The sequence below is a fragment of the Astatotilapia calliptera genome, chromosome 22 (assembly GCF_900246225.1).
Source record: "Astatotilapia calliptera chromosome 22, fAstCal1.2, whole genome shotgun sequence".
NCBI classification, from domain to species: Eukaryota; Metazoa; Chordata; class Actinopteri; order Cichliformes; family Cichlidae; genus Astatotilapia; species Astatotilapia calliptera.
In genome coordinates, this window is record NC_039322.1 from 26,756,024 (window position 1) to 26,781,070 (window position 25,047).

The window sequence follows — 25,047 nt, forward strand, 5'->3', positions numbered from 1 at the left end:
AGTATCCGGAAAGACTCTGACCAGATGGTGGAGTCAAACTCAGGCACTTCTTGCAGTGAGGCCACTACGCCACCATGCTGCCCTACACATAACAGCTAGAACCCATAACAATTTCACATCTTGGTTTTGTTAATACAAACATACCTTCTAGACAGCGCTGGGGTCATTACCTAGTAAAAGTAATGTATTACACATGTTACTTTTCTTAAAAGTAATGCTGTACGTTACTCATTTACTCCCAGAACAAGTAATTTGTTACAGTCCGTCTTGTTACTCCATAAAATAATCGTAAATAATTTTCTTTTATTGTTACATTCATTATTTCTTATTAAATGTAATGTCCATATCTCCTCTGTAGACCTATCCATCATTTTCTTATAAAGTGAAATCAGCTGACTGTATCCCAATGTTTGTTTAAATTGTATTTTTTTCTTTCTGTATGCCTGGCATGCCGATAACTGAAAATCCTGTAGAATGCAGCTAATGACGTAATTGTAACTGGAATGCAATTTCTGAATTTAGTACAGTAATGTGTTAAATAAATCAAGTTGTTACATTGTTACATTTAACATGTTACTTTTTACACTTTTTTACACCCAACATGACTATGAGATTTTACCTATCTACAGCGATACGGCCCAAAGTAAAGTCAGTTCAATTCAATTTTATTTATACAGCGCTAAATGACAACATCAAGGCGCTTTATATTGTAAGGTAGACACTACAATAATACATACAGAGAAAAACCCCCTATGAGCAAGCACTTTGGCGACAGTGGGAAGGAAAAACTCCCTTTTAACAGGAAGAAACCTCCGGCAGAACCAGGCTCAGGGAGGGGCGGGGTCATCTGCCGCGACTGGTTGGGGAGAGAGAAGTGAAATGAAATGCTGTCTGCTGGATTAGTGTTGCTCAACCTTCCCACATAAAAGCAGATGGATACACTAATGTTTAAGGAACAGCTTCTCAACTTGTAAAATGAGACCATCAGAGGAGCATAGGCAGAGACGACATCATTGTCATCAGCAGCTTACTGAAGTTTAACCAAAATCTCTGAGCTTTCTATTTTCCCTGTAATATTTACCAAGTTTATCATTTCTAGAAAGCATCACAAATGAAAGAGGCTCGACTAAAATATTCCCATTTTTATTTCCCAGTTTTATGGTCTGAAAGCTGTTTTCAAGATTGCTGTGTTTGAAGAATAGCTCAGAGTACTGCACTCTGAACTCCAAAGTTTCTAAACCCCTCAGTAGCAAATATAAGCTCACATTTCTCAGATGTTACTAAGACAATTGTGTGCTGATTATTTTATTATTGTTACCATTTGTTCATGTCATTGTTCTATTTATACTGTTATCTTATAGGGAAGGAAAGGTGAAGGTGGACTCCCAGGGGTGGATGGCCTTCCTGGACCTGCTGTAAGAACAATTTGGATTTTGCAGCATGCACGAGAGATGTGCAGACCGAATGTATTTACCCATGTGTAAATTCTAGTAAAAATACAGCATTATTATAAAAACAAAGCTACAAAAAGTTGTAATAGTATAAAAGATGAACGTAACTACAGTGATGGTGTGTGAAGTCCCATTCTGAAGCCCTGAGATGGGTCTGACAATGAGCACATCCTGGAAAAATCTCCTATCTGACACTGACTGAATGACGGAAATGAATGAGCAAATGGACGACTATGTAAATATAAGTACACTTCTAAGCTTTTTTGTAACCACAGCTATCGCCCCCTGGTGGCCCTTTAAAAAGAAATTTTTAGACGTGGACCATCTTCTATACTGTCTGTGAATGCAATACATTTTTTAAACAAATATATATTACTTTACAAAAAATTACTAGAAATGAACTTCCAGATTCGTATTTTAATACAGCATTCATATGCTGTATTAAAATACGTGTAAATCTCCCCCATTCTAAATAATCCTGACAAAATGTTGCCTCATTTTGTACAATTTCAATTCCTGCTCTATTTTCAACAATTGCAATAATGCAAATATGAAGTAGTGTCTATAAAAAAGTCTTGAGATTAGCATCATTTTGATTTGTTGGTGAGCCATCGCTCTCTGGTGGACAGGACTCGGTGCTGGATGAAATATGTCCATTGAGACTGCCGTACTAACCAAATCTTCTTTTTCAGCCACAGCTAGACATACAGTACATATTAACCCTACTTGTATTCATGGATGAGATCAGCCAGCATTACCTCGACCCTAACAGTTACATGTGAGCAGCATAGAGGCTCACAAAAAAGCAGCTTCCCACCAGGCTTTTCTTAAATGAGTCCCAAGTTTCTAGCTCATACAGTCTTTAAAAATAACATGGAAATCAAAAATCACAATATGTTGGGAAAAGCATCTTTTGTTTATGTTGCTTTGGAAAAACGTAATACTCATTTTAAGTTGCCATAGCATCATCCTCTATGTAGCTCTGTTTACATTGATGTGTTGTTTATGAACATCTTATGTCAGTGCTTCCTGTAAGGCCCCGATGACCTCTCACGGAGAACTAATTTGCTATTTAAATTATGTGGGCTGCTCAATATTTGTTGTGGTCCACAAAGCACAAAATTGCTGCAGTGCTCTCAAAGGTCTCTTCATTGTATGTTTTAATAGAGAGAAAATAAACAGGCTAAATTAAAGCCAACAGGTTATACCAATTAATTTCTCAAATTGCTCCCTGTAGCCAAACAGACATGTCCCCTGTGTTCAAGCACTAGCCAAGGTTGAATTGGTGGTAAACTGAGCTGCAATACTCCCCTCTAGTGGCTGCTTGGCGCTAATGATTTGAACTTTGCCTTCTGGAAAATTATATGATTAAAATTTAAAATGAATTCAAATTTAGAGATTTAGAGAAAAGAAAACAAGGTCTTGGCACATTGCCCGATCTATTTCATTAAACACCTAAATAACTGTGTATATGATCAAGTCAACTTTTTCCAGACGTTTTAAAAATTATTTTTCAGGGTCCTCAGGGTCCACCTGGACCACCAGGAAACCAAGGAAACACTGGACCTCCTGTAAGTGACTGACATTTAGAAAGGAAAGTCTTTATTTTTGCTCATAAGATTTAGCAGTGAAGGAAGATTTGCTTCAAAACATGATGAGATGCCTTTGTGTTTTTTCTCTCACCGGAAGGGTCTGCCAGGTGAAATTGGATTTCCAGGCAAACAGGGAGAGGCTGGAAAACCTGTGAGTTAACCTTTTGAGGGCTTAAATAAAAACTTCATGCTGGTACTTATAATGCCAAGTGTTTGTTGGTAGTTCCTCTGTGTGTGTGTCACCGAACGTCAGCATCTGGTGTCTGATTTTCAAAGGGTATTCCTGGTAAAGATGGCCTGGATGGTGTTCCTGGAAGTGACGGTGCCATGGTGAGTGAAACTTTTAGATTTGCCTACGATGAACAAACGTTAAAGGTGTGCTAATCAAAATGGTTACGGTTAGCTTATTGTTTGTTTCACAATTCCAAACGTTTCTATGTTTTGTTCCCTCTCACTCTGCAGATCAGCCTTGTTTCCAGCAGCAGATTAGTCATTTACAGTTAGAAACTTTAGAAACTTGCTAACTGATAAAGCAAATAGCTAATGAGCAGTTTTTGGCATTCAAACTATTAAGTAAGGAAGTAAGTAAAACTTTATTTGTATATCACTTTTCCACAGTGGCAAAAGCTCTGTCTCCTTTGGTTCTCAGCCTTGTATGATGCATGACAAGTAGACCCTGATTACATGACCTAAGAGACCTGCTGGGGACATAGGGATGTAGAAGTTCAATGATGTAGGCAGGTGCTTGTCCATGAAGAGCTCTATAAGTCAGTACCAGAATCTTGAAATGGACTCTGAATTCAATGGGGAGCCAGTGCGGCTGTATGAGCAACAGTGTCACGTGTGATTACTTAGATGTTTCGGTCAGAAGTCTTGCTGCAGCGTTTTGAACAATCTGTAGACGCTCCAAAGAGTTTTTGTTTAAACATGTAAACAGTGAATTACAGCAGTCCAGTCGTGATGAAATGAAAGCATGAATGACAATCTCCAGTTCAGTGAGAGATACAATAGGGCTTAGTTTAGAAATGTTCCTTAAGTGATAAAAACAGGACCAAACCAGAGATTTGACGTGAACATCCAGAGTGAGAGCCAGGTCAAAAATGACCCCTAGGGTCCTGATAGACGATTTCACAAATGTTGCAAGGGGACCAAGAGCATTCATTATCTTAGGCACGTGTCTATCAGGGGCACATACAAGGACAGTCTTTCCTTCTTCAAGTTGGAGGAAGTTGTCAGCCATCCAAACGTTAATGGAATCTAAGCACTCATTCAAAATCTGTAGCTTAGAAACATCTTGACTTAAAAGAAACTGGATATCGTCTGCGTAGACATGCTGAAGGGGAAGTAGATATGTTAAGAACAATAAAGAACAATAAACTCTGAGTCTATTTGTGAGGAATTTGTGAAAAAATAACAAATCTTGAGAGGTTTTATTTGGTAAATACTTGTGCCAACACAAAAAGCTTCAGAGAAATACCGATGTTGCTTTTTGTCCACTAGAATTGAAAACTAGACAACTCTTTGCTAACATGTTAGTAATTTCATCTACGTAAGGCCAGACATGAATAATAGTCTTAATGTATGTTAGTCATATTTTTGTGGTGTTCTTCCACATAATCTCTGAAGAAAAAAAACCTTTACATGTATTCACTGTGACCCCTTAATGTTGGTGAGTCTCTAAGCTACAAGCTAGCAACAAGGAAGGGTTTTGGTTCTCAGGCTTTTACCATTTTACCATTTCTTTCAGGTAATTATGAACCAAGTTTGAGTGTCAGCATAACTAAACCACAGAATATACTGGAAAAAAATCTTGGAGCATATATTCTTAACTGATATAAGTAAAGATAATTTTCCATTTAGCCTTCAGGATATACGCTATATTGACAAAAATATTAGCCCACACCTCAGGTGTTTCCAGTCCCATTGGCACAGGTGTATAAAGTCAAGCCATGCATGCAGTAATGGAGTCTGCCTTTGCAAACATTTGTGAAAGAATATATGGTTCTAAGGAGCTTGTTGAATTTGAGTACGATGCTGTAAGACGAGCCCACCATCGCTCAGCTGTAAGTGGTATTGCAAAGTGGAAGCATTTAGGGTCCACAGCTGGGTTCACCGAGTGCAGAGGTGTACAGTCGTCAACACTTTAAAAAGTCATTAACAGTTTGCTGACTGAAGTCCAAGCTCAAAACCACCGGCATTAACAAAAGCACAAATATGTGCACTGAAAGCTTTGTGGCTGGGCTGCGATAGCTAAGCAGCTTTTGCAGGTGGTAACAGTCATACTGGCCTTTTGGACTTAAAAGTGACGCAGCTAGTACCATGTGCACCATCTTTTGATGTCAGAATAGCTTTAATTCCTTGTGGCATATTTTGAAGAAGGCAGTGGATAGAAGGTAGATTTACACTTCCATGTTTTTATACCAAATTCTGACCCTACCATCCGAATGTCACGGCAGAAATTCAGACTCATTAGATCAGGTAACGTTTTCACAATCCTCTGTGATCTAGTTTGGTGAGCCTGTGTGAACTGTAGTTTCCTGTTCTTAGCTGACAGGACTGGTCTCCTGCTGCTTTAATCCTTCTGCACCAAAGGTTTGACATGTTGTGCGTTCAGAGATTCTCTTCTCTGATACCTTAGTTGTAATAATTGGTTATTTGAATTACATTTACAGCACTTTTTGTACATCTTTTTGTAAATTATCCTACTCAACATGTCTTTGAATCTGAATGTGTTATTTTTAATAACTGTACAGCACTCTAAATTTGCCCCATACACTCTTATTTATTGTTTTTTATGTTATATTCTTTACGTTTGTGTGAATCTGTATGCTCCACCTGGCTATCACTTTGCTCCTGGAACACATTTTCCCAGTGAAGGACCATAAAGGTTATTTCCATTCTATTCCATTAACTCAAAGCAATCTGGCGATTCTGCTCTGACAACAAGAAGATATTTTAAACAAGACAATTTTTTTCTTTTTTAGATCATTCTTTGTAAACCATGCAGATGGTTATGTGGGAAAATCCCAGTAGATCAGCAGTGTGTGAAATACTCCGACCAGCCCATCTGGCACCAATAACCAGGCCACGTTCACAGTTGCTTGAATCACCTTTCTTCCCCATTCTGATGCTCAGTTTAAACTTCAGCAGGTTGTCTTGACTACATGGCTTAATGCAGTGAGGTGCTTCCAGGTTATTGGCTGGTTTGATATTTGCATTAACAAGCAGTTGAACGATGCTAACCAACCACACTCCATCCATAAATATATGGGTGTATTATTTAGCACATTCTGTTAATTAGCGCTAAGCTACAGGCTAATAAAATACTGTAATTTTTCTCACCACACCTGAAGCACAAGCTTCTTGGATGGGCTGTATCATGTCATTTGCCTGATAATTACATTACATTGCAAACTCTCCAACAGCAGAAACACAGTGGAACTGAATTAGCAAAGATGAGGCCAGGCAGATAGCTACAAGCTACAGCTACGTGTGTTGGGACACTTATCAATTAAAGAAGCCATATTCATAAATTTAGTTAAATCTTACGTCTTTGCTGTGTCCGCATGGATGAGAAAAGATAAAATGACAAAGCAAAACAAATCCAAAATCACAAAATCTCAGAAAACAAGTCTATTCTTCTCTTTTTACCGTTGCTGCAAATCTCAGGGCTTTGGTACATTTGATTGGGAGACTCTTCACATCGAGTGAGACTCTGTGCAGAGTTGTGTGTGTTGTGGCTGTTGGGCAACTTTGGAGGCGAGCTCCAGGCTGCTCATCCGAACTCTGCTTCCTCATAAAAGAAAAGTTGCACAGAAACCACAAGCAAACTTTAAAAAATATGTTTTGGTTGGTAAACAGTGGGCTCATTGGTGCCACGGGGCTGGTGATATGCCTGGAAAATGCTTTTGGCTGGGACGAGTTTTGCAAGTATGACATCTAAATTATAATCTTGTGTCTCTAAAGGGGCTCAGGGGCGAGCGTGGAGCAGATGGTTTTCCTGGCAAGCCTGGACCCAAGGTGACGTGATTAACCTTACCCAGAAATACACTGAGCTTGTGCTTGTTGTGTTATTTATTCAGAAAACCGCCATGTTAACAAGTGCGTTTTCTCTGCAGGGCGACGAAGGGCCTCCTGGACCAAGAGGACCTCCAGGGGAGAGAGTGAGCTCACAGTTGCCTTCGTTTTTGTTTATTTGGCATTTGGATTTTATGGGATACATTTTATTTTGGCATATTTTTTGAAATGTTTAATTTTTTTTCCAGGGGGAAGCTGGTGCTCCTGGACAGCTAGGTACTGCTGGAGCACGAGGTGACCGAGGCGTGCCGGTAAGCTTCTCAAAGCTTTCACAGTCATTCACAGCTATATCTCTGATTTACTTCTGCAAACAAGGGGCACTGTCCTTACCTCACTTTTGTACATTATGTAACCATTTCTATTAAAGTCAGCTCCAGTAAAATGAATGTCCCTAATTGGACTGGGTGACCTCCTGGGAACCCTTGGGGCCCGTTGGTTGTTCCCAGATGCCATTTTGAGACCGACTGACTTTCCAATTATAAAGTTCTTACTTCCCTGTATTAAAATGCATTAATATGCCCTATGACAGCTGGGATAGGCTCCAGCGCCCCCCGCGACCCTGAAAAGGATAAGCGGAAGCGAATGGATGGATGGATGAATATCTGAGATCTGTTTTAAAAAATGAATATTTTGTTTCCCATAGGGAGAGAGAGGACAGACAGGACCAGTTGGGCCAAAAGGTGAAAAAGGCGACAAGGTAAAAAAACAAAAATCTGGAACCACTTTTATATTTTGGACACCTTAATAAAGTGAAGGAATAGGAGGAACGCTGCTGCATTTGTCTCACTAATGGTCGTCCTGCAGTATTAGCTGTAATAAGGTAATTAGCATCCAGACTCTGAACATATTGTCTCCTGCCTCAGGGTGAAGTGGGAGCTATGGGACCGCCGGGCATTCCGGGAAATGTGAGTAATATTTCTGCTGTTTGTGTGCGTGTTAACTGTAATAGAGTGCAGATGTGGTGAGATGTCACCTGCTTTCTTCTTCACAGGTTGCAAACGTCATTCCTGAGCCTGGTGAACCTGTGAGTACGCTTCTTCTATTTCACAAACTCCAGAATCAAATCCGTGAAGAATGGCTGTTTTTTTGTTTCTTTCTTTCAATTTGCTTGATTTAAAAAAAATAAATAAACATGTTTACATATTATATACCACCGATCAGACAGAACATTCGACACCTGACAGGTGAGGCAGATAACACTGATTATCTTTTCATCGTGGCAGCTGTTAGTGGGTGGGATACATTAGGAACCAAGTGAACATTTTAGAAAAAGGAAAAATGGGCAAGTGTAAGGATTTGAGCGAGTGTGACGAGGGTCAGATTATAACGACTGTGTCAGAGCGTCTCCATAACTGCAGCTCTTGTGGGGTGTTCCTGGTCTGCAGTGGTCAGTGTCTATCAAATGTGGTTCAAGGAAGGAACAGTGGTGAAGCAGTGACAGGGCCATGGACTGTCCTGTTTGTTGCCACAAAGCAAAACTGGTTTAGGAATGGTTCCGGGAGCACAACAATGACTTTGAAGCATCGACTTGACCTTCAAATTCCCCAGAACTCAGTTCAGCCGAGCATCTGTTGGATGTCCTGGATAAATAAGGCTGATTCATGGAGACGCTACCTCACAACTTGCACAACTTAAAGTATTTGTTGGTGACATCTTGGTAACAAATACCTCATCACACCTTCAGCACATGTTCAGGGGTCTAGTAGAGTCCATGCCTCACCGAGGTCTGTTTTGGCAGAAAAAAGGGGGAAAGACACAACCTTAGGCAGGTGGTCATAATGCCTGATCAGTATAAACACTGTTCTTACTCTTCTCATCTTCTGCATTTTTGCCATTTATTTCATTGCTTGTTTTTACCTTAAGGGGAGACCTGGAGAGAAAGGAGAGAAAGGGGAACAAGGGAAACCAGGAGAGATGGTGAGTTTAGTTTTCACTTCCTCTTTTTACATAACCAAGCTTCAACCAGCAATACGCTCAGGATCCCACTAGGTGCCAGTAGAGATTTGACGTTGCTGCAGCGAGGATGTCCTGTTACAGTGAGAGAGCTCCCGAGACTTCCCTTAATTGGCTAAGTAAATTAAATATTTGACACTGTCATGCAGTGCCCTGAATCTCTGTTCTCTCTGCTTTGCTGATATATTGTATATTAGGTGCAGCAGAACAGAGTGCACTGGTATATTTAGCATTAAATAGGCAACATGAATTATGTGCTGGAATTAACAGACTCATATTCTTAAGGCAGCATATGACAGTAAGTCTTAAGTCTTCATCTAGGATCATCACTATTCTTCATTCGTTTTTAGAGTAGCCCTTTTAACGCTTTAAGAGAAATGTTTTAATATATTTTTAAATTGATGCATCTTCTCTGTAGGGTCCAAGAGGACTACCTGGTGAACAAGGTTTTAAGGGACCACCTGGACTACCGGTACAAAGCTTGTTATCTCCTCACTCGTTTTAAGCTACAGTCATTCCGACTGGAATATCTCTGATTAGCTGCTTTGCTTCCAGGGCCCAAAGGGTGAGACTGGACTCACTGGAGAGACTGGGCGTGTTGGAGACCCAGTAAGTAGTTCCATCTAACAGGATTCACTTTTTAACACCAAGCGCTACGTTTTCTGTACGATAGAGGATGACGATGACCTCTGTGTTTCTACCAGGGTCCACCTGGCGTAGCTGGCCTTCAGGGTCCCCGTGGACTACCAGGAAGTGTGGTTAGTCTTTTCTTTCTGATCATTTATGTCTGTTGCAAGTGCTTCCTATGACTTTATACTACACATTATTAAATTAAGCTAAGAATTATTTTTATGTTTTAGGGCATACCGGGAATTATTGGGCCTCCAGGTCCAGCTGGACAAAGAGGAGACAAGGTCAGTCACTTATGTTTAAAATCCATGAGTGTGTTTGGTGGGTGTGATTTGACAGGATCAGGACTTTGCTGAGACTGGTATTGGCAGAGAAACAGACTGCTGAGAAAAAGAGTGACCTTGTATGTCCTCCATCATTGTTTCAGTTTGTGAATTCATTTGAATCCTGCTGCAGCAGCTACATGTAGGAGTAGCAATTCAGAGCTCTTTGTACTCTCTCTGCAGTTTTAATATGAAGGACAAGGTGTATAATAATTATAAGACTGAGATTTAAAATAATAAATGATCATACATAGAATTGAATTTGACTACTTTCAGAATCCAGAGCAACAGAAAAAAAAAGTATCTGAGGCATCTGCTTTGCTGACTTGAGAGACAAAAGCAGAATCTTTTTATTCCATTATTTATTTTAGGGGGAACCTGGAAAACCAGGACAACAAGGTCTCGCAGGACCACATGGAGAGCCTGGTTTGCCTGGACCTCCTGGACTACCAGGGAAGGGGAAAGATGGACAAAATGTAAGGCACAGCTATGTTATTTACTGAATGTTTACCATAGTTCATCCTACAAATATAATGATATTTAAAGTCATTTAATACAATATCATATTATAGGACAGTGCCACAATTATGATTAGAATAGATCAACTTGTCTGGATTTCAGCCCTTCTGTATCACATTAAGATTTTTTTCATCTCCATCACCATGGCAGCTGTATCCATCTCTTATACTGTCAAAGGCTACACCATGGAGCCAGCTAACACAAGTTAGAAAGAGGACAAACAAAAACAAAAAACACCTAAAATTAGAGCACAGGCTCTTTGTAAGGGCTTTATTACATAGCATCCATAATATTTTTCCAATAATTCAAATGAAATGGTCAGAATGGCACAAACACAGACAAGAGGTGTAGCCGACTGCTACTGGCTACACCCACCCGAGGACAAAATTAGCTCTAAAGATGTGCATGACCGGCTTGTAAACAAGTTTTCAAGGCTGAAGTTGGTATTTGAATGTTGGAGGCTGACTCACTTTTGCAGCCAACCTCAAGTGGCCTTTAGAAGAACTGCAATTTTAAGGAATTTTGCATAGAATTTTTATTCATTTTTCCTATTTGTTATTCCTAAGCAGTTTACCTTCAGCTGCTTTAAAGTTTGGGAGAATTATCCTGGTGAACACTACCAAACCATATTATTTTCTCTTTTTATTTGATTATTATTTGACACTTGGCAAATCTTATGAAGTCTATCTGCATTTTAACAACAGAAATGTATGCTTATCGAGGTTAGGATTACCTCTCCCGTGTGACTGTGCCTCAGAACAGTCTTTTGTATTTCCACATGTGTTCTGCTTGTAAACATCTCCTTGCCTGTTGAACCGCAGCGTAATATGAGCACTTGTATGAGGCAGAAAACAAGCCTGAGTAGGCACATTTTGTGCTGGAGCTCAACATGTGTCTTCATCATTTTTCACCGTGATCCAAACATGTGGCCGTCCTGCTGACGGGGCAGAGCAAACAGGAAGGACATTGTTAAGACATATAACATTAAAACAGCAGAGGGGCACAACGGATTTGCCTCACAGCAGTTTTCACTCCCCTTTTTTTTCTTTTTACTTCTTTTACAGCTGCCAGGTGCGGCCCTGAGGCCTTGATACAGTCACGTGCATGAAGAATAGGAGCTCTTTGTGGACCATAAATGATTTATTCAAAGATGTTTAATTGCAATATTTTGGTTAATAATCAATTTTATTTGTGGTATTACAGGGAGACCCGGGGCCACAGGGAATCCAAGGACCCCCAGGGCTGAAGGTAATGTCATTTCAGAAGTTTGTAAGAGTTTTCTAGGTCTCCTCAGCTGCTCCGGTTTATCATGCACAGGTGCTCCTTTGTTGATGTGGAAAAACGTTCTTTTTTTTTTTAGTTGTTGTTGCCCGAATGAGGAAAAAAACAATTCATCTTTGTAGAAAGCAGCAAAAGCAATTCCCGTGTCCACTGCTCTGTGACCGTCGCTCTGATTATGACTGCCTCTTTGTTGTGAAGAGCTTGATGTGAAAGTTTCAGCACGCGTGAGGCTGGGAAGGGGCATTTGGTGGATTTATGGTGTCAAACTGCTCACCCTCATCACCGAGACGTTTTCTCTTCTGACTACAGAAATGTCTTAGATTGTATTTGTTTTATTCATTTTTTCCCCCAGTCACTCAGAAAAAAGTTGTATTTCTGGGTTTGGCAATCATTGCTGAATGCAGTGCGCCAGAACCTTAGCTAAACATACTGGCAGCTGGAGGGTGAAATAAATTTAGCTTTTTCTTTTCGTCCCAGGGTCAACCAGGGTCAAGAGGAGAACCTGGGTTACCAGGGGACAGGGGTCCTGCAGGAGAAGGCAAAGTAGGACAAATGGTACGTACACCACGCCACAGTGATCCTTTTGACCTTCAGATCACTGGTAACCCGTCTAAGTTAGTGTTGTTGGGTTTTTTTTTGGTTTTTTTTGTTTTTTTGCCTGTCCCATTTGGCTCTTTTGCCATCAGAATTATTGTCTAAAGGCAAAAAAAGATGCCCAATGGATTTACTTTACCAAATTGACCATCCCAGCCTTGCCGTAATGGTCCATTTGATCAATCAATCAATCAATCAAAGCTTTATTCGTCACATGCAGGTTGCCCTGCAGTGAAATGGGACCCCCCCCCCGACCTTACACATATAGCACAAACATTACATGGGGATACAGGTCGGAGATTGGTAGAATCAGAGAAAAACATTGAAATGTACATTACAGTGGGGAAGTACAAGAGGAAAAAAGAGACCCCTACTCATGCTGTGCTTCCATGGTAGGACAGCATGAGAACAGGAAACAAAAAAACTCCTTTGCACAAAAAAGCACATAAATGTCCACAGCACAACATTGTGAAGACATGACAAGCCACAGGGGTGGGTGGGGGGTGAGGAGTAATCCGAAGAAACACAGCAGCCACCCTGCACAGCGCTATCATTCCAGCGCGGCACACAGACCCGCCGTGTTCCCTCGCCGGAAACAAGCATCGAAGGCGTTGGAAAGGGAGGGGGGATGAGTGAGTGCCTATCAGTGTAAGTGTATGTGTGTGCGTGTCCATAGTTCAGCGGAGACAGTGATTCACCTTTTATTGTTTATTTTATTTTCACTTACTGAATACGGGACAGACTTGACTGGGGGAAAGAAGGGGAGAAAGAAAGAGGGAAAGAGAAACAGCTGAGAAGAGGGACGGGGGAGAAGGGCAAAAAACAAAAAACAACAGAACGGGCAGAGAAAAAAAAATGCATATATCAATCACCTGGATCACCTGCTGAGAAAGAAAAAAGAAAACAAGCAGAAGAGAACAAGAGTAATAGAATAAACAACATCACAATGATATATGGGAATATGACAGTAAATACTAAATATTAAACATTATTGTGCAGCACATAAGATCAACAGAACACAGTGTGCTTTGAGGTAGGAGCCAAAAAGGGTGTAGTTTGTGGGTGTGATCACCCGTGTGTACACCTGTGAGCATGGACGCGCTTGTTTTTTTTTTTTTAAAAGGTTCCTTCATGTAATGATCTGCTAGAGGGTGTGGGGGCCACAGCCCCGTCCTTCAGGGCATGAAGCAGGTATGGAGGAGATCAAAACTCCAGACATCCAGAGGCCCCCAGAACACAAGAGACCAAGGAAGACCAACAGAGGGGCAGCCGCGCCACTGTCCCAGAAAGAGCTGAGGAGAGTCCCAGATGAGGGGTCACTCAGCAGCCGCGGAGCAGAAGCCAGGGGGAGTTGCAGTGACGCGCCCGTGAGCTCCGCCGGCAGCTAGCCGTGCCTGAGTGACCGAGCCCCAGGCCGAGAGGCCGGGGGCACCCCACCTCCGAAGTGGCCCGAGCGAGCCCCAGGCTCCAGGCCCCGATAAGCGGCCGCCAAGGAGTGAGCCGGTGTGTACCTGGACGCCCATCCCCGGACACAAAGAACCACCAATGCACCGATGTCTGAGGGTGTCTGCCACTGGTGGGGGGAGATAGGCCTCCAAACCTTGGAGGGCCTGAGGTGTCCCCAGAGAGGTGGCGCCTGATACCCAACCTGACATATAGACACAGACATACAGGCACACACAGATACAAACATCCATTCCCACCCTCATGCTCTCATATGCACTTACTCCACACTCAACCAACGTGGAGACAGACATAAAGAAACGCTGTACACACGATCACACTCCCAAAGCGTACTCTACAAACCGGGTCTAGGTACCCTTGCCCCTGGAGGGGGGAACTGCACCCAGACCCAGGTGGTGTTTCCCTTTTCCCTGCGGTGGGGGGAGGCAGACCGCCCCGACTCCGCAGCAGCAGGAAGGCCCCACACCCCAGACCGCAGTTGGACGGCCAACTCCTCCTCCTAGTCCTAGCCCCCCCGCTCCAGCAGGCCGCAGAGAATGGGGGTGAGAGAAGACTCCAAACCTCCCTCCACCCGCTCATTGTAGTGTTGATGCATTTGTGTTTTAAGGTGCATTTAAAACCCAGGAGGGCATAGAGCTACCTGCCAGAGAGCAGCAGGTAAGCGCATAGTCCCTCCTGCTAGCCCTCAATGTCTACGTGTATTCAAAATTGAGAGGTGGGCAACGATGCCAGGGGTGAGGTGTACACCCTGATGGTACTTTGGACTCCGTGTATCGTGCCCACCCCCAAGATCCTATATGTATGTGTAATGAGAGTGTGAGTAATGTGAATGTCTAAGTTGTGGGATAAAATTGAGGCAGAGGCAGCCAGAAGGGGACAGAGGGGACAGAGGGGGGGGGTAGCCTCCTCTGCACCCTGGTGACATACCCCTACTCCAAGGTCCTGCATGTGTGGGTGGTTGTGGTGGAGCGGGAAGAGGGAGGCAGCTGGAGATGGGGAGGGAAGGAAGGGAGGGGCAGGTGACCCCTCCCTGGGGCCAGCTCCCCCGCTGACCCCAGTAAGCACCCCCATACTCCGCGACCCACCAGGGAAAGGGGGCCCAGGCCCATCCAGACCGGGGCCCAGTGCAGCAGCGCCTCCCGGCCCCACAGAGCCTGGGACAGTCCACCCAACCCCACCACAGAGAAAACTGCACCCTCCCCACCATCCACTCATCTTCCAGACTACATAAGACAATAAACACCCAGGCTGAGATCTTCCTCCACCTCTCCTGTATCTCCCCCTCCTGCAGAGGGAGCTCCTGAGGAGAGGAAAGCTCCTGCAAGATGTGACAATCTTCCCCACCAGTTGAAGAGCCCCCCAGGTGGCTCGATGCGCCACCTCTAATGCCAAAATATGTAACACTTTACTGGAAATGTAACATCTCATCGTCTAGATCCTGAAGATTTACAATGTTGCTTTAACGTTAGCCACAAATTTCACCATGACTCTTGTTTACAGGGACCTCCAGGACAAACTGGACCATCTGGACCTGTGGTGAATATTTACTGAAGCATTTTTTAAATAACTCCATGCTATTATTGTATCGTCTTTAACGTGCATTTCTGGGTTTAAGGGTTTGAGGGGTCCACCAGGTGTTGCTGGTCCTCAAGGCCCAGCAGGTCACAATGTAAGTCCAACACTGAAATATTTACTCATAAATAAGTTCATTTATGCTTCACTTGTCTTGACTTGTATAACTCTCTGCAGTGAACCACAGTTTTGGTGGATGCTGATGCATGCCTGTGATCTTCAGCTGATAGAAAATGTAATGTGTGGCTTTTTCTCCAAATGTAGGGTCTGCCAGGAAGGCCAGGAGAAAAGGGCTCACCAGGAGAGCCTGTAAGTACACACAGCGAGAGAACACCAGGCTACATCAGAGCTTCTGTTTCTCCAGCTGTTTGCTTAGTTTTAGTGCATGCATTAAATATAAAGCGGGATATGAGAACACTTTGTCCTGTCACTATCACTAGGATCATGTGAGTTATCAGAGCAATTTTTGTTGGTCGCAGCTTTTTTTCATGAAAAGGTTCTAAAAAGGCCTAAGCTTAGCAGCTAAATATGTTTCTCAGACTTTAACATGACACAAAATAGACATAAAATGAGAGCAATATTGGAGAGAGACTAAATTACTACTCAGATTGCTGTTTGAGCATGCTCGGGAGTTTGGAAAACTACATGCAGTGTATGGGGGTTTCAAAGTAAGTACAAAACATCAGGCCTGTTGCTCGTCGGTCTAAAACCTTGGTTTGCATCCAGCTCTTGTTTGATGGCCACACGCTGACTGCAGTGACTGATTGTGGGGGTGTCAGCGAGCTTCCTCTGAAGGTTTTTCAGGTGTAGCTGTACAGCAAGGATGAGGGAACTTAGTCATTGAGGAGGGGCTCAGAGTAGTTTGGGTGGTTTGGGCATCTTATGTGTCCTCTCTGCCTTGACGTCACCTCAGTATCTTACCAGAAGACCTGGAGGCCATGACCTGGGCTCCTCTGCTTAGACTGCCACCCCCACGACCTGGACCCAAATAACTGGCAGGAAACAGATGCACGGCTGAATGGATGTTGCTTTGTGTTAACATGTTCATCCTACCAACTTTATAAGGCTACATTTTATTCTTGTTAAAGATTAAAGTCAACCTTAGAGTGTCACTAATGTAAATGGTCAGCTTCTGGCTGCAGCTCGGGGAAATGGGAATAAAACTCTGGAATCTAGTTTTAAAGTTGAAGTTGGAAATCTTGAGAGTCCACTAGAACGCAGAATTCATTTTGGAGCAAGATGTTTATATTCTATATATATATATGATACTTTTTTTGGACACAATTTTGGCTTGTGCACAGATCCCTTGATGTTACTTTGTTTCCATTAACTCATTTATTTTCTGTCTCCCAGGGAAAAGCCCCAGACTTTGACCCAAAGGTAAGAAGCCATTATTTGATATGATTTGATATGTGGATCATTTGATGACAGCGTGTCTGTGCCATCTTTAGGAGTTTTGCTCAGACTGCCCTGCAGGACCACCGGGACCACCTGGACTCCCAGGAATCCCAGGAGATAAAGGACAACAGGGACCTGCTGGGAAAAATGGAGAAGATGGATACCAAGTGGGTCAAAGTTATTAACATGTCATAATTAAAGTGAATGACCTCACTTCACTTCTCTTGCCTAAAGTCTATTATAATGTAAAAGCATGTATTTAAGCACATTTTATAAAGTGTGTGTTTGCTGCCCTGTGTGAGTCATGAGGTCAGAGCCTCGCCATCCGTCACCTGCTGTGACGGATGGCGAGGCTCTGTCTGCATCATTAGCTCGGCCTCCTCTGGGGGGTAGCGGTGAGCGATTAGCAACCAGCAACGGTGCTCGCCACTGTTGGCTCGGACAGAGACTGATGGTCTGCTGTGTCACTGCAGGGCCCGCCAGGACTAGCCGGACCTCCAGGGGCCCCCGGAGCCGATGGAGGAAAGGCATGTGTGCTCACTTACTGCCAAACTTATTAGCTGCTTCAATCAGTTATTTTTTTTTTTTTTACATCATTCAGACGTTAGGGAGATATTTTGAACTTTATTTTCTCAAGCCTAACGTTTTTCCAACCAAATGCTTTTCTCTTTTTGTCACCACAGGGTGTAAAAGGTGATCGAGGACCTGCTGGAAACCCCGGAGACAAAGGGGACAAGGTGTGTTTTTCCACTGTGACATTTCCAACCTTCCTCTCGCTGTGTTTGAAGAAACATCCAATGCAAAGTCTTCAGCTCGATTTTAATGACCATTATCTGTTTAATAGGGTCACCCGGGGCCTCCTGGTCATCCAGGTCCTCCTGGATTAATGGGTACACCTGTAAGTCGATGTTTCAGCCTTGTTTACAACATTGTCAGAATACGTGAAAAGTGAATATTGACCTCCACTGACATCGTCTCTTCCTCTTCAGGGTAACGATGGGTTGCCTGGGCCTGCGGGCCCCCCAGGACCCCCTGGAGAAAAGGTCGGTTAGCACCCTGTGTACTTTCTGCTCAGAGAGCCCATTACCCATGTGTCATTATTGTACAACCCGCTTCCCTCTAGCGTGTAGGTCACCGTCCTGTGCCGTAATAATGGCTATTAATCATTTCTTTTTTGTTGGTGACCCGTTTTTGTGTTTGTTTTCACCAGGGCAAAGAGGGTCTCAAAGGAATCCAGGGACCACCAGGGCTTCCTGGCTTGATAGTAAGAAAAATCATGAGAACGTAAAGCATCATGAATATGCAGTTCCTGCTGGATGCTGTGATTATTTTAGGCAACAATATAAAACCATAAGTGGGCCTTTGGGTCTTTGACGCTGCAGACCCTAAATAATTGTTTTCCTTTATCACAGGGGCAGCCTGGCAAAATGGGAAAAGATGGCAGACCAGGTGAACCAGGAGAACCTGTAAGTTGATGGAAATGACCCACAGAGCATAAAAAGTTTGAACACTAACTGGAAGATATTGTCTGTATTTATTTATACACACATACTCACTCAAGGTGTTTCCTTTCAGGGCAAACAAGGTGAAACTGGACCCCCAGGAAACTCAGGGCTCAGGGGACTCCCTGTAAGTAGCCAGCAGTAGATCTGATAGAAGAACCTGGTGATATGCAAATTGCTGTGACTGATTCGCTGCACCTTCTCTTTCTAACCAGGGCTTCAAAGGCCACAGAGGAGAACCTGGAGCTCCAGGAACTAAGGTTGGTTTGCTTTTAATGTATTTGAGCAGAGAGGTGCGCTGTTAAACAAGAATAATATGTTAGAGACATTACAGGAGAAAGAGAAGGAGTTATAGGTCAGTGTTAATGAATGGTCAGGTACAAAGACTGAAATCATAATGATTAAAACGCAGCCAATGACCAAAGGAAAACTTCAAAATACCAGTTTAAAGACATCTGGCTTTTGAGAGTAACACATAGAGACATGATGGATAATTCTGAAGACATTTTTCATTTAACTGAATAACTGACACATGAAACGTAAGGAAGTTGATAACCACCGTTGCAATACTGTCGCCTACTGAGGCTTTAACGTTTCTTTCAGCCAGTTACCACAAAGAAACGCTGGCTATCTTGAGCTTGCCTGGTAGTCTAACCCTCAGTTTAACTAAAACATAGCTATTTTTCCTTTTTCATGCAGTATCAGACTCCTAAAGCAAAGTAAAATGACCCACCGCATTACAGACTATATCAACTATTGTAATGCCACGACTAAATACAAATACCGAGAGATTCCAGCAACAAGACGGGACACAGTTTCTCCTTTTACTTCACAAGGCCGTGCATAAACAGCTGACCTTAAAAATGCGAGCTAAAACCATTTTGAGATTCTGGCAGTGCAAAAAAGCAGAAAATCTGCACCAGTGCAGTTTTATTTATGTTTTGTGACAGCATTTTTTTTCCTGAAGAGGTGTGCAGTTTGCCAGACAGCGTGATGGGTCCTGAAACAACTACCCAAAATAATCTTGGTGTCTGTGCAGACTTGCTGCATTCATGTTACCCTCAAGAAAAACCAAGTAAAACATGCAAATATAATCAGTGACGGTGCGACAAAGGACAACAAATGTAGCCGCGAGTGTCGTCGTTGGTGGCTTTGAAAACTGCCGCACCGTCACTTTCTCAACTGCTCACAAATGCATGCAGTGTGAAACTGGCGAGGAGTGTTACTTAGTCTCTGGCTCAACAGCCTTACTCACAGCAGGGGTGCAGGGTATAGCACACAGCCACGTTCGCTGTTTAGCTCGCCGCACTGCACCGTCACCTCATATCTGACACCAGCCCAGAGGCTCACCTTTTTTTTTTTAAACACCTGTTTTAATAGAGACTCATCACACCTGCTGCTTTCTTCTGGATTCTGTCAAAGCCCCGTGACCAATAGCATGGCTCATTACAGACAAGTCTGAGTGAGTCACAGCGAGGCAGGCAGCCTCCTCGCCCTGCAGACAGCTTATTAGAGGAATTGTTGCCGTAGACACAAGACTTACCCTTCATTATCACCTCCATGTAAATTAAACTCAATCTTAAAATTGAAAGTAGATTTTACAAGTGCAGAATGTCTCAGCGTAGTCTGGAAGCATCATATAGATTCTTACAGGAAGCTCTCTGGTCTGCAGTGTTGTGTTATTCTTATAAGCAGCAAAGGTTACATTATGAGTCATCGTAATGTAACCTTCATATTCTCTCTTTGTTTAGTTGATGTTTTTTGTTATGTGGCACAGGGAGAAGATGGAAAGCCGGGATCACCTGGACGTGACGGTAAAGCTGGGAAAGAGGTACGTGGTGGGTTTTATCAAATTTCGCTTCCTTCCTTTCTACTTTAAGTGCTTAATGCATTTTTTAGAGAAGTACTCAGGCCAAGGTTTATCACACAGCTGCCCTAAACTAACAGTAGTGGGAATTAGCAACCAGTATGTGCAGTTTTTTAACTTTAACATTATCGTTTATGAGTTTTCTAGAAATTTTCAAATGTACTGTTTTACAAAAAAACCCCAAAATATTATTATTATTTGACGAAACTGCCAATAATTTGCCAATTAATTTACTTGCATTCCTAAACTGAACATTTTTTAGTGAATGAATGTTATGCTTGATTAATTTCTGAGTGCTGACTCAAACTCGGGTGTAAAGATGTAAATTCAGTTACTCTCCTAATAAATAACTGTCACACAGCTGTGTGGCAGGTCGTGTGGGACACAGTTGCAGAAATCAGAGACAAAGAATAAACTAAAAGACAGTTGTATTGCCGTCCTAAAGCTCAATAATTCACAAACTCAAACAAAGAAGAAGCTGCGAAAACGTGGAACTCGAGGAAGACGCTGCGAGAGGAGAGGACGTGACAAAGGGTAGTGGAGGACAGAGACAGTAAATACACAGGAAGGTAATTAAGAAAGTGGAGACAGCTGAACAAGAACAAATCAGGAATAACAAGACAGGGGAAGCAAAACTGAACACAACACACAAGCATGAAAAGGAAAACACAGTGATTCCAGAAAAATCAAAACCCAGAGATCATGACGATAACAATATAGCTCTTAGTTTTAAACACGTTTGACAGATTTCTTCTTGTTTTTATGATGCTCTCATTCATTTATTAAGCACTGTACATATATACAGAAAGGGGCACCACAAGGAAAAATGCAGCTTTTATTATATTCAGTTTTCAGCCCTTATGGCGCACTGAGGAACAGACAATACATTTAAAGGAAAGAAACGTACACATGAAAAAACCCCAAATAAACCCTGATAATGCCTCGACTGCAGCTCTCTGATATCCCCCCTGCTGTAAACATTTGTCACCCCCTTCAAAATCCTCCAGCACGTTCTGTCTCAGTCGCTGTGATCATTAATGTTGTCTGGAAGCAGATGTATTGATTGAGGGAATGCAGATAATAAAAAAGTTTCTTCCTGGCACACCGTCATGTCTTTTATAACGACTGCGGCCAAGTCGTGGCAGTGCCGTTTTTATCTTTTGACACTGTGTGAGAGTTGTTTTGTTTTTTTTGGGGGGGTTTTTTCTCTCTTCGTCAAAGTGAAAACTCGCACATACACTCAGAAACTGCAGGATTGTTATGCCCCCATTTTTCTTGTGGCACGGTGTGCAGTAGCACTTCACAAAAACCTCTTTCACCAAGCTGATCCTCTGGCTGTGAGGCAATGAGACAGAATGTTCTCACAGCTCACGTCTCCTGAAGTAAGAATATATTTTTCACCTACAACAACAACAATTCCCATTTAACAGCCTCCTACAGGAGAGGCTGCGGTCCAGTAAGGCTATGCTACGTAAGGAGATCAAATTAGCCCTTTGCATGTTTCTTTCACTATTGAGCAACACAGTCGACTGAGTGCAGCTCAAACTGCCAGGTCACAAATGAATGACCTGATGCTACACGTGATGCTACTTGAATCTGGAAAGCATGCTCCAGTGTAAGAACTGGTGTTTACACCTGCGGTTCTTTGGCTACAACGTGGCGATGCAGCGTGGTTTTTCCCATCAAATGCAGGCTCTGCAGGCGGATGCTAAAAGAGGCTGAGGAAGCTTTTCACTAAATGAATTCTGAGCTTGCTTTATTATAAACCGCTCTGCATAAATCAGAGGCCTGTAACGGCCGACTTGTCCAACAGGCAAGAAAACGGCAACAATATTTCTGTGAGCAGTAGATATTGTGGTATCCACACTGTATTTCAGAATGTGATTAATCTCCACTCTCTGCTCAGATTCAGGCAAATGCTGCACAAAGTAATTTTACAAAGCTTCGTAATGTATTGAGCCGTACTGCTAAAGCAACACAAGAGTTTCTCAAAGTCAGTCATCTGATCTCAACCCAACAAAGCACGTTTTTCAGTTACTGAAGACCAAACTGAAGGCAAAAGACCCAGAAATGGGCAACAACTGAATGTGGCTGTAGTAAAGTCCTGGCAGAGCATCTCAAAAAACGAAATCCAGCGTTTGTTGATGTCCGTGTGTTATAGAGGAGCCAGTGACACCTTATAGAATGGACCTAAATCTCTGGCACTGTTCACCTTTGATTACTCACTTGCGCTGATATCAACTGCTTTAGCGACGTTGGGGACCAATCAGAGCTTTAAAAAATAAAAATAAAAAAAAAATTGGTATAAACAGCTGTAAATTGTAAATGTTAAACGGCTGAAGAAAATAAAATACATACAGTATATAATACGAGCAATAAAAGAAATAAGTATCTTCATCTTTCCGCCAGTACACATTTACTGTAGTGATGAAAAGATGCTGCTCACTCCAGAACGGAGGGTTTTGCACTGATGCTAATATTTAGCATCTGGCCCCCATTTTGGCCTAAAGATGCGATAAAATTCATTCAACCAGTTTGAATGCAGGGTACTAATGTTGTCTTCTTACAGGGTCTTCGGGGACCTCCAGGGCCAGAAGGACTTTTAGGCCCAAGAGGAGAGCCGGTGAGTCATTTTCAGTCACTGGCATGGCTGTCTGATGCAGAGAAGAGACAGCACGGTGTCACGCTGACAGATAGGGACATAAAGTGGCACTCAAGCTGTTTCTCTCACTGCCCTTCCTCATCAGTTTTTTTCCATTATATCTTTTTTTCTTCTTCTTGTTTTTTTAACTTGTATCCCAGGGCAAGCCGGGTGAACCGGGACCGTCAGGAAAATCAGGTCTCCCCGGAACACCGGTGAGTTTCCTCTTCCTGTTCTGCAAAGTCTTTGCATTCAGTTTTACTGTTTTTTCACCTTTGATGTAAGAAGCACGTATCCCTAATTTAACTCTGTGACAAGCACCCAGAGAATGAATGAGCTGAAGCAGTATTTTCAGTGATAGCAGAACAGGCGTACATGAAACTGAAGGCAAGAGGAGACTTTTTGAAGAAATGAGCTGTCAGATTATGATGGAACATCAATGTTGCTCTGACTGGGGAGGGAACATCACTTTCCCTTGAGTGAGGAAGGGAGTTGGCCGGGTTGCTGCTAGTTGAAGAAAAGAAACCCTCAAAGTCAAGTGAATCAGGTGATCGTCATTTTCTAGAAGACTCATCTAGTAATTGTGTTTTGACGCGCACCCACAAAGACACGCCTAAGCTGAGTCTCTGGTGACAAAAGGTCTGAATTGTCTGGTGATGCAGAATGCAACCAAGGTTATTGGAAGGTTTTGCACAGAGTGCCTGATATCAGGGGAAAAACAACTCTGGCTCACAAGGTTTCCTTCAGGGATGATTTTACAGTGAAAATGTGAGTGTGTGAGGATTTGGAGAAAAGCCAGCAGTGACAAAGCTATCGGTTAAAGAATTGGTTCACATTTACATTTTGAGTCTGTCAGGAAACAATATTCAAATGAGCACTTGAACGCTAAACAGGTTTCATTTGCTGTAATTATCAGTCCTGTTCAAACTGGCCATTAAATGATCCCTTTCTAAACTGCTTTGAACATAATTGACTGTAATCAGAATCTACATTCAGAGTTCACTTGAAGCAGTTGTGAGGGTTAAGCATCTTACCAAGTGGATATCGGAGTTAAATGAATTCCCTTTGCATATTTTCCTGAACTGTGTTTCCAGGCTCAGTTGCAGAGACTCAGTCTAAGCTTGTCACAGAGTAGCTAAGTAACCTTTATTAGTTGTTTAAGCTTAAAACGTTCATTCTGATTAATCTTAAAAGTAGAGACAGTGTCTGTCATTCCAACCATGTGCAGTGGTGCAGTACACAGTAAAATGAGATGACATCCCTACACGACCATGGTGCTACATATGACATATAACAGACAACCAACACAGGACTGCATAAAGTGCAATGTGCAAAAATTGCAACCCTTCCCCCTCCAAAAAAAACAACAACAAAAAAACAAAGGCAGTGCAACACTACATAGAAGACAACGATGTGGACCCAAGACAGTGCAATAGAAATGTGCAAAAAGAACCTTGGTGTATGAAGGTGTGTGTGTATGAGATTGTGCAGCTAAGTGCTCAGTAGTGACAGTTTGGGAGCTGGTTCTGTGAAAGGGAGACCCTTCAGCTTTCAGGCCTGTCCTCTGTGGAACGTGCTCCCAGTTTGGGAGCTGGTTTCACGGAAGAAGGGTCTGAAAGCTGAAGGCTCTCCATCCCATTCTGCTCTTAAATTCTCTAGGAACCAGAAGTAACGCAGGAGTCTGAGAGCAAAGTGCTCTATTATGGTGATATGGCACTATGAGGTCTTAAAGATAAGATGGAGCCTGATTATTCAGGGCCTTGTATGTGACGAGAAATTTTTAATTTTAATTTATCACGGAGCCAATGAAGAGAAGTGAGTATGGGAGAAACATGCTCTCTCTTTCTAGTCCCTGTCAGTACTCTCGCTGCAGCATTTTGCATCAACTGAAGGCTTTTCAGAGAGCTCTTAGGGTGAGCTGATAATAATGAATTACAATATTCCATTTTAGAAGTAATGAATACATGAACTAATTTTCCAGCATCACTCAGACAGGATGTTTCTAATTTTAGAAATGTTGCACGAATGGAAGAAAGCAGTCCTGCATATTTGTTTGATATGTGCATCGAAGGACATATCCTGGCAAAAATGACCCCAAGATTCCTCACAGTGTTACTGGAGATAGATGTAGCCACCATGATGTCCCCCAGTAGTTTCTTGGTGATGGTTTTGTTGCCATAATA

At 42.6% G+C, this 25,047-nt stretch overlaps 1 protein-coding gene across 5 annotated transcripts in view; it reads left to right on the top strand.

The window, feature by feature from the left end:
* The window catches only part of col22a1 (collagen, type XXII, alpha 1), a 70,301-nt gene that overhangs the window by 33,052 nt on the left and 12,202 nt on the right, over positions 1–25,047 (top strand). For all 5 annotated transcript variants that reach the window (XM_026156131.1, XM_026156134.1, XM_026156136.1 and 2 more), the window contains 34 exons: positions 1,362–1,415; positions 2,969–3,022; positions 3,141–3,194; positions 3,320–3,373; positions 7,010–7,063; positions 7,162–7,206; positions 7,309–7,371; positions 7,764–7,817; positions 7,984–8,025; positions 8,112–8,144; positions 8,984–9,037; positions 9,492–9,545; positions 9,629–9,682; positions 9,778–9,831; positions 9,934–9,987; positions 10,398–10,502; positions 11,749–11,793; positions 12,304–12,381; positions 15,385–15,420; positions 15,500–15,553; positions 15,721–15,765; positions 16,810–16,836; positions 16,908–17,021; positions 17,328–17,381; positions 17,538–17,591; positions 17,699–17,752; positions 17,844–17,897; positions 18,065–18,118; positions 18,267–18,320; positions 18,430–18,483; positions 18,572–18,616; positions 20,134–20,187; positions 22,793–22,846; positions 23,026–23,079. In XM_026156131.1, the coding sequence (XP_026011916.1) occupies positions 1,362–1,415; positions 2,969–3,022; positions 3,141–3,194; positions 3,320–3,373; positions 7,010–7,063; positions 7,162–7,206; positions 7,309–7,371; positions 7,764–7,817; positions 7,984–8,025; positions 8,112–8,144; positions 8,984–9,037; positions 9,492–9,545; positions 9,629–9,682; positions 9,778–9,831; positions 9,934–9,987; positions 10,398–10,502; positions 11,749–11,793; positions 12,304–12,381; positions 15,385–15,420; positions 15,500–15,553; positions 15,721–15,765; positions 16,810–16,836; positions 16,908–17,021; positions 17,328–17,381; positions 17,538–17,591; positions 17,699–17,752; positions 17,844–17,897; positions 18,065–18,118; positions 18,267–18,320; positions 18,430–18,483; positions 18,572–18,616; positions 20,134–20,187; positions 22,793–22,846; positions 23,026–23,079 (1,866 nt within the window). The remainder of the gene's footprint in view (positions 1–1,361; positions 1,416–2,968; positions 3,023–3,140; positions 3,195–3,319; positions 3,374–7,009; positions 7,064–7,161; positions 7,207–7,308; positions 7,372–7,763; positions 7,818–7,983; positions 8,026–8,111; positions 8,145–8,983; positions 9,038–9,491; positions 9,546–9,628; positions 9,683–9,777; positions 9,832–9,933; positions 9,988–10,397; positions 10,503–11,748; positions 11,794–12,303; positions 12,382–15,384; positions 15,421–15,499; positions 15,554–15,720; positions 15,766–16,809; positions 16,837–16,907; positions 17,022–17,327; positions 17,382–17,537; positions 17,592–17,698; positions 17,753–17,843; positions 17,898–18,064; positions 18,119–18,266; positions 18,321–18,429; positions 18,484–18,571; positions 18,617–20,133; positions 20,188–22,792; positions 22,847–23,025; positions 23,080–25,047) is intronic.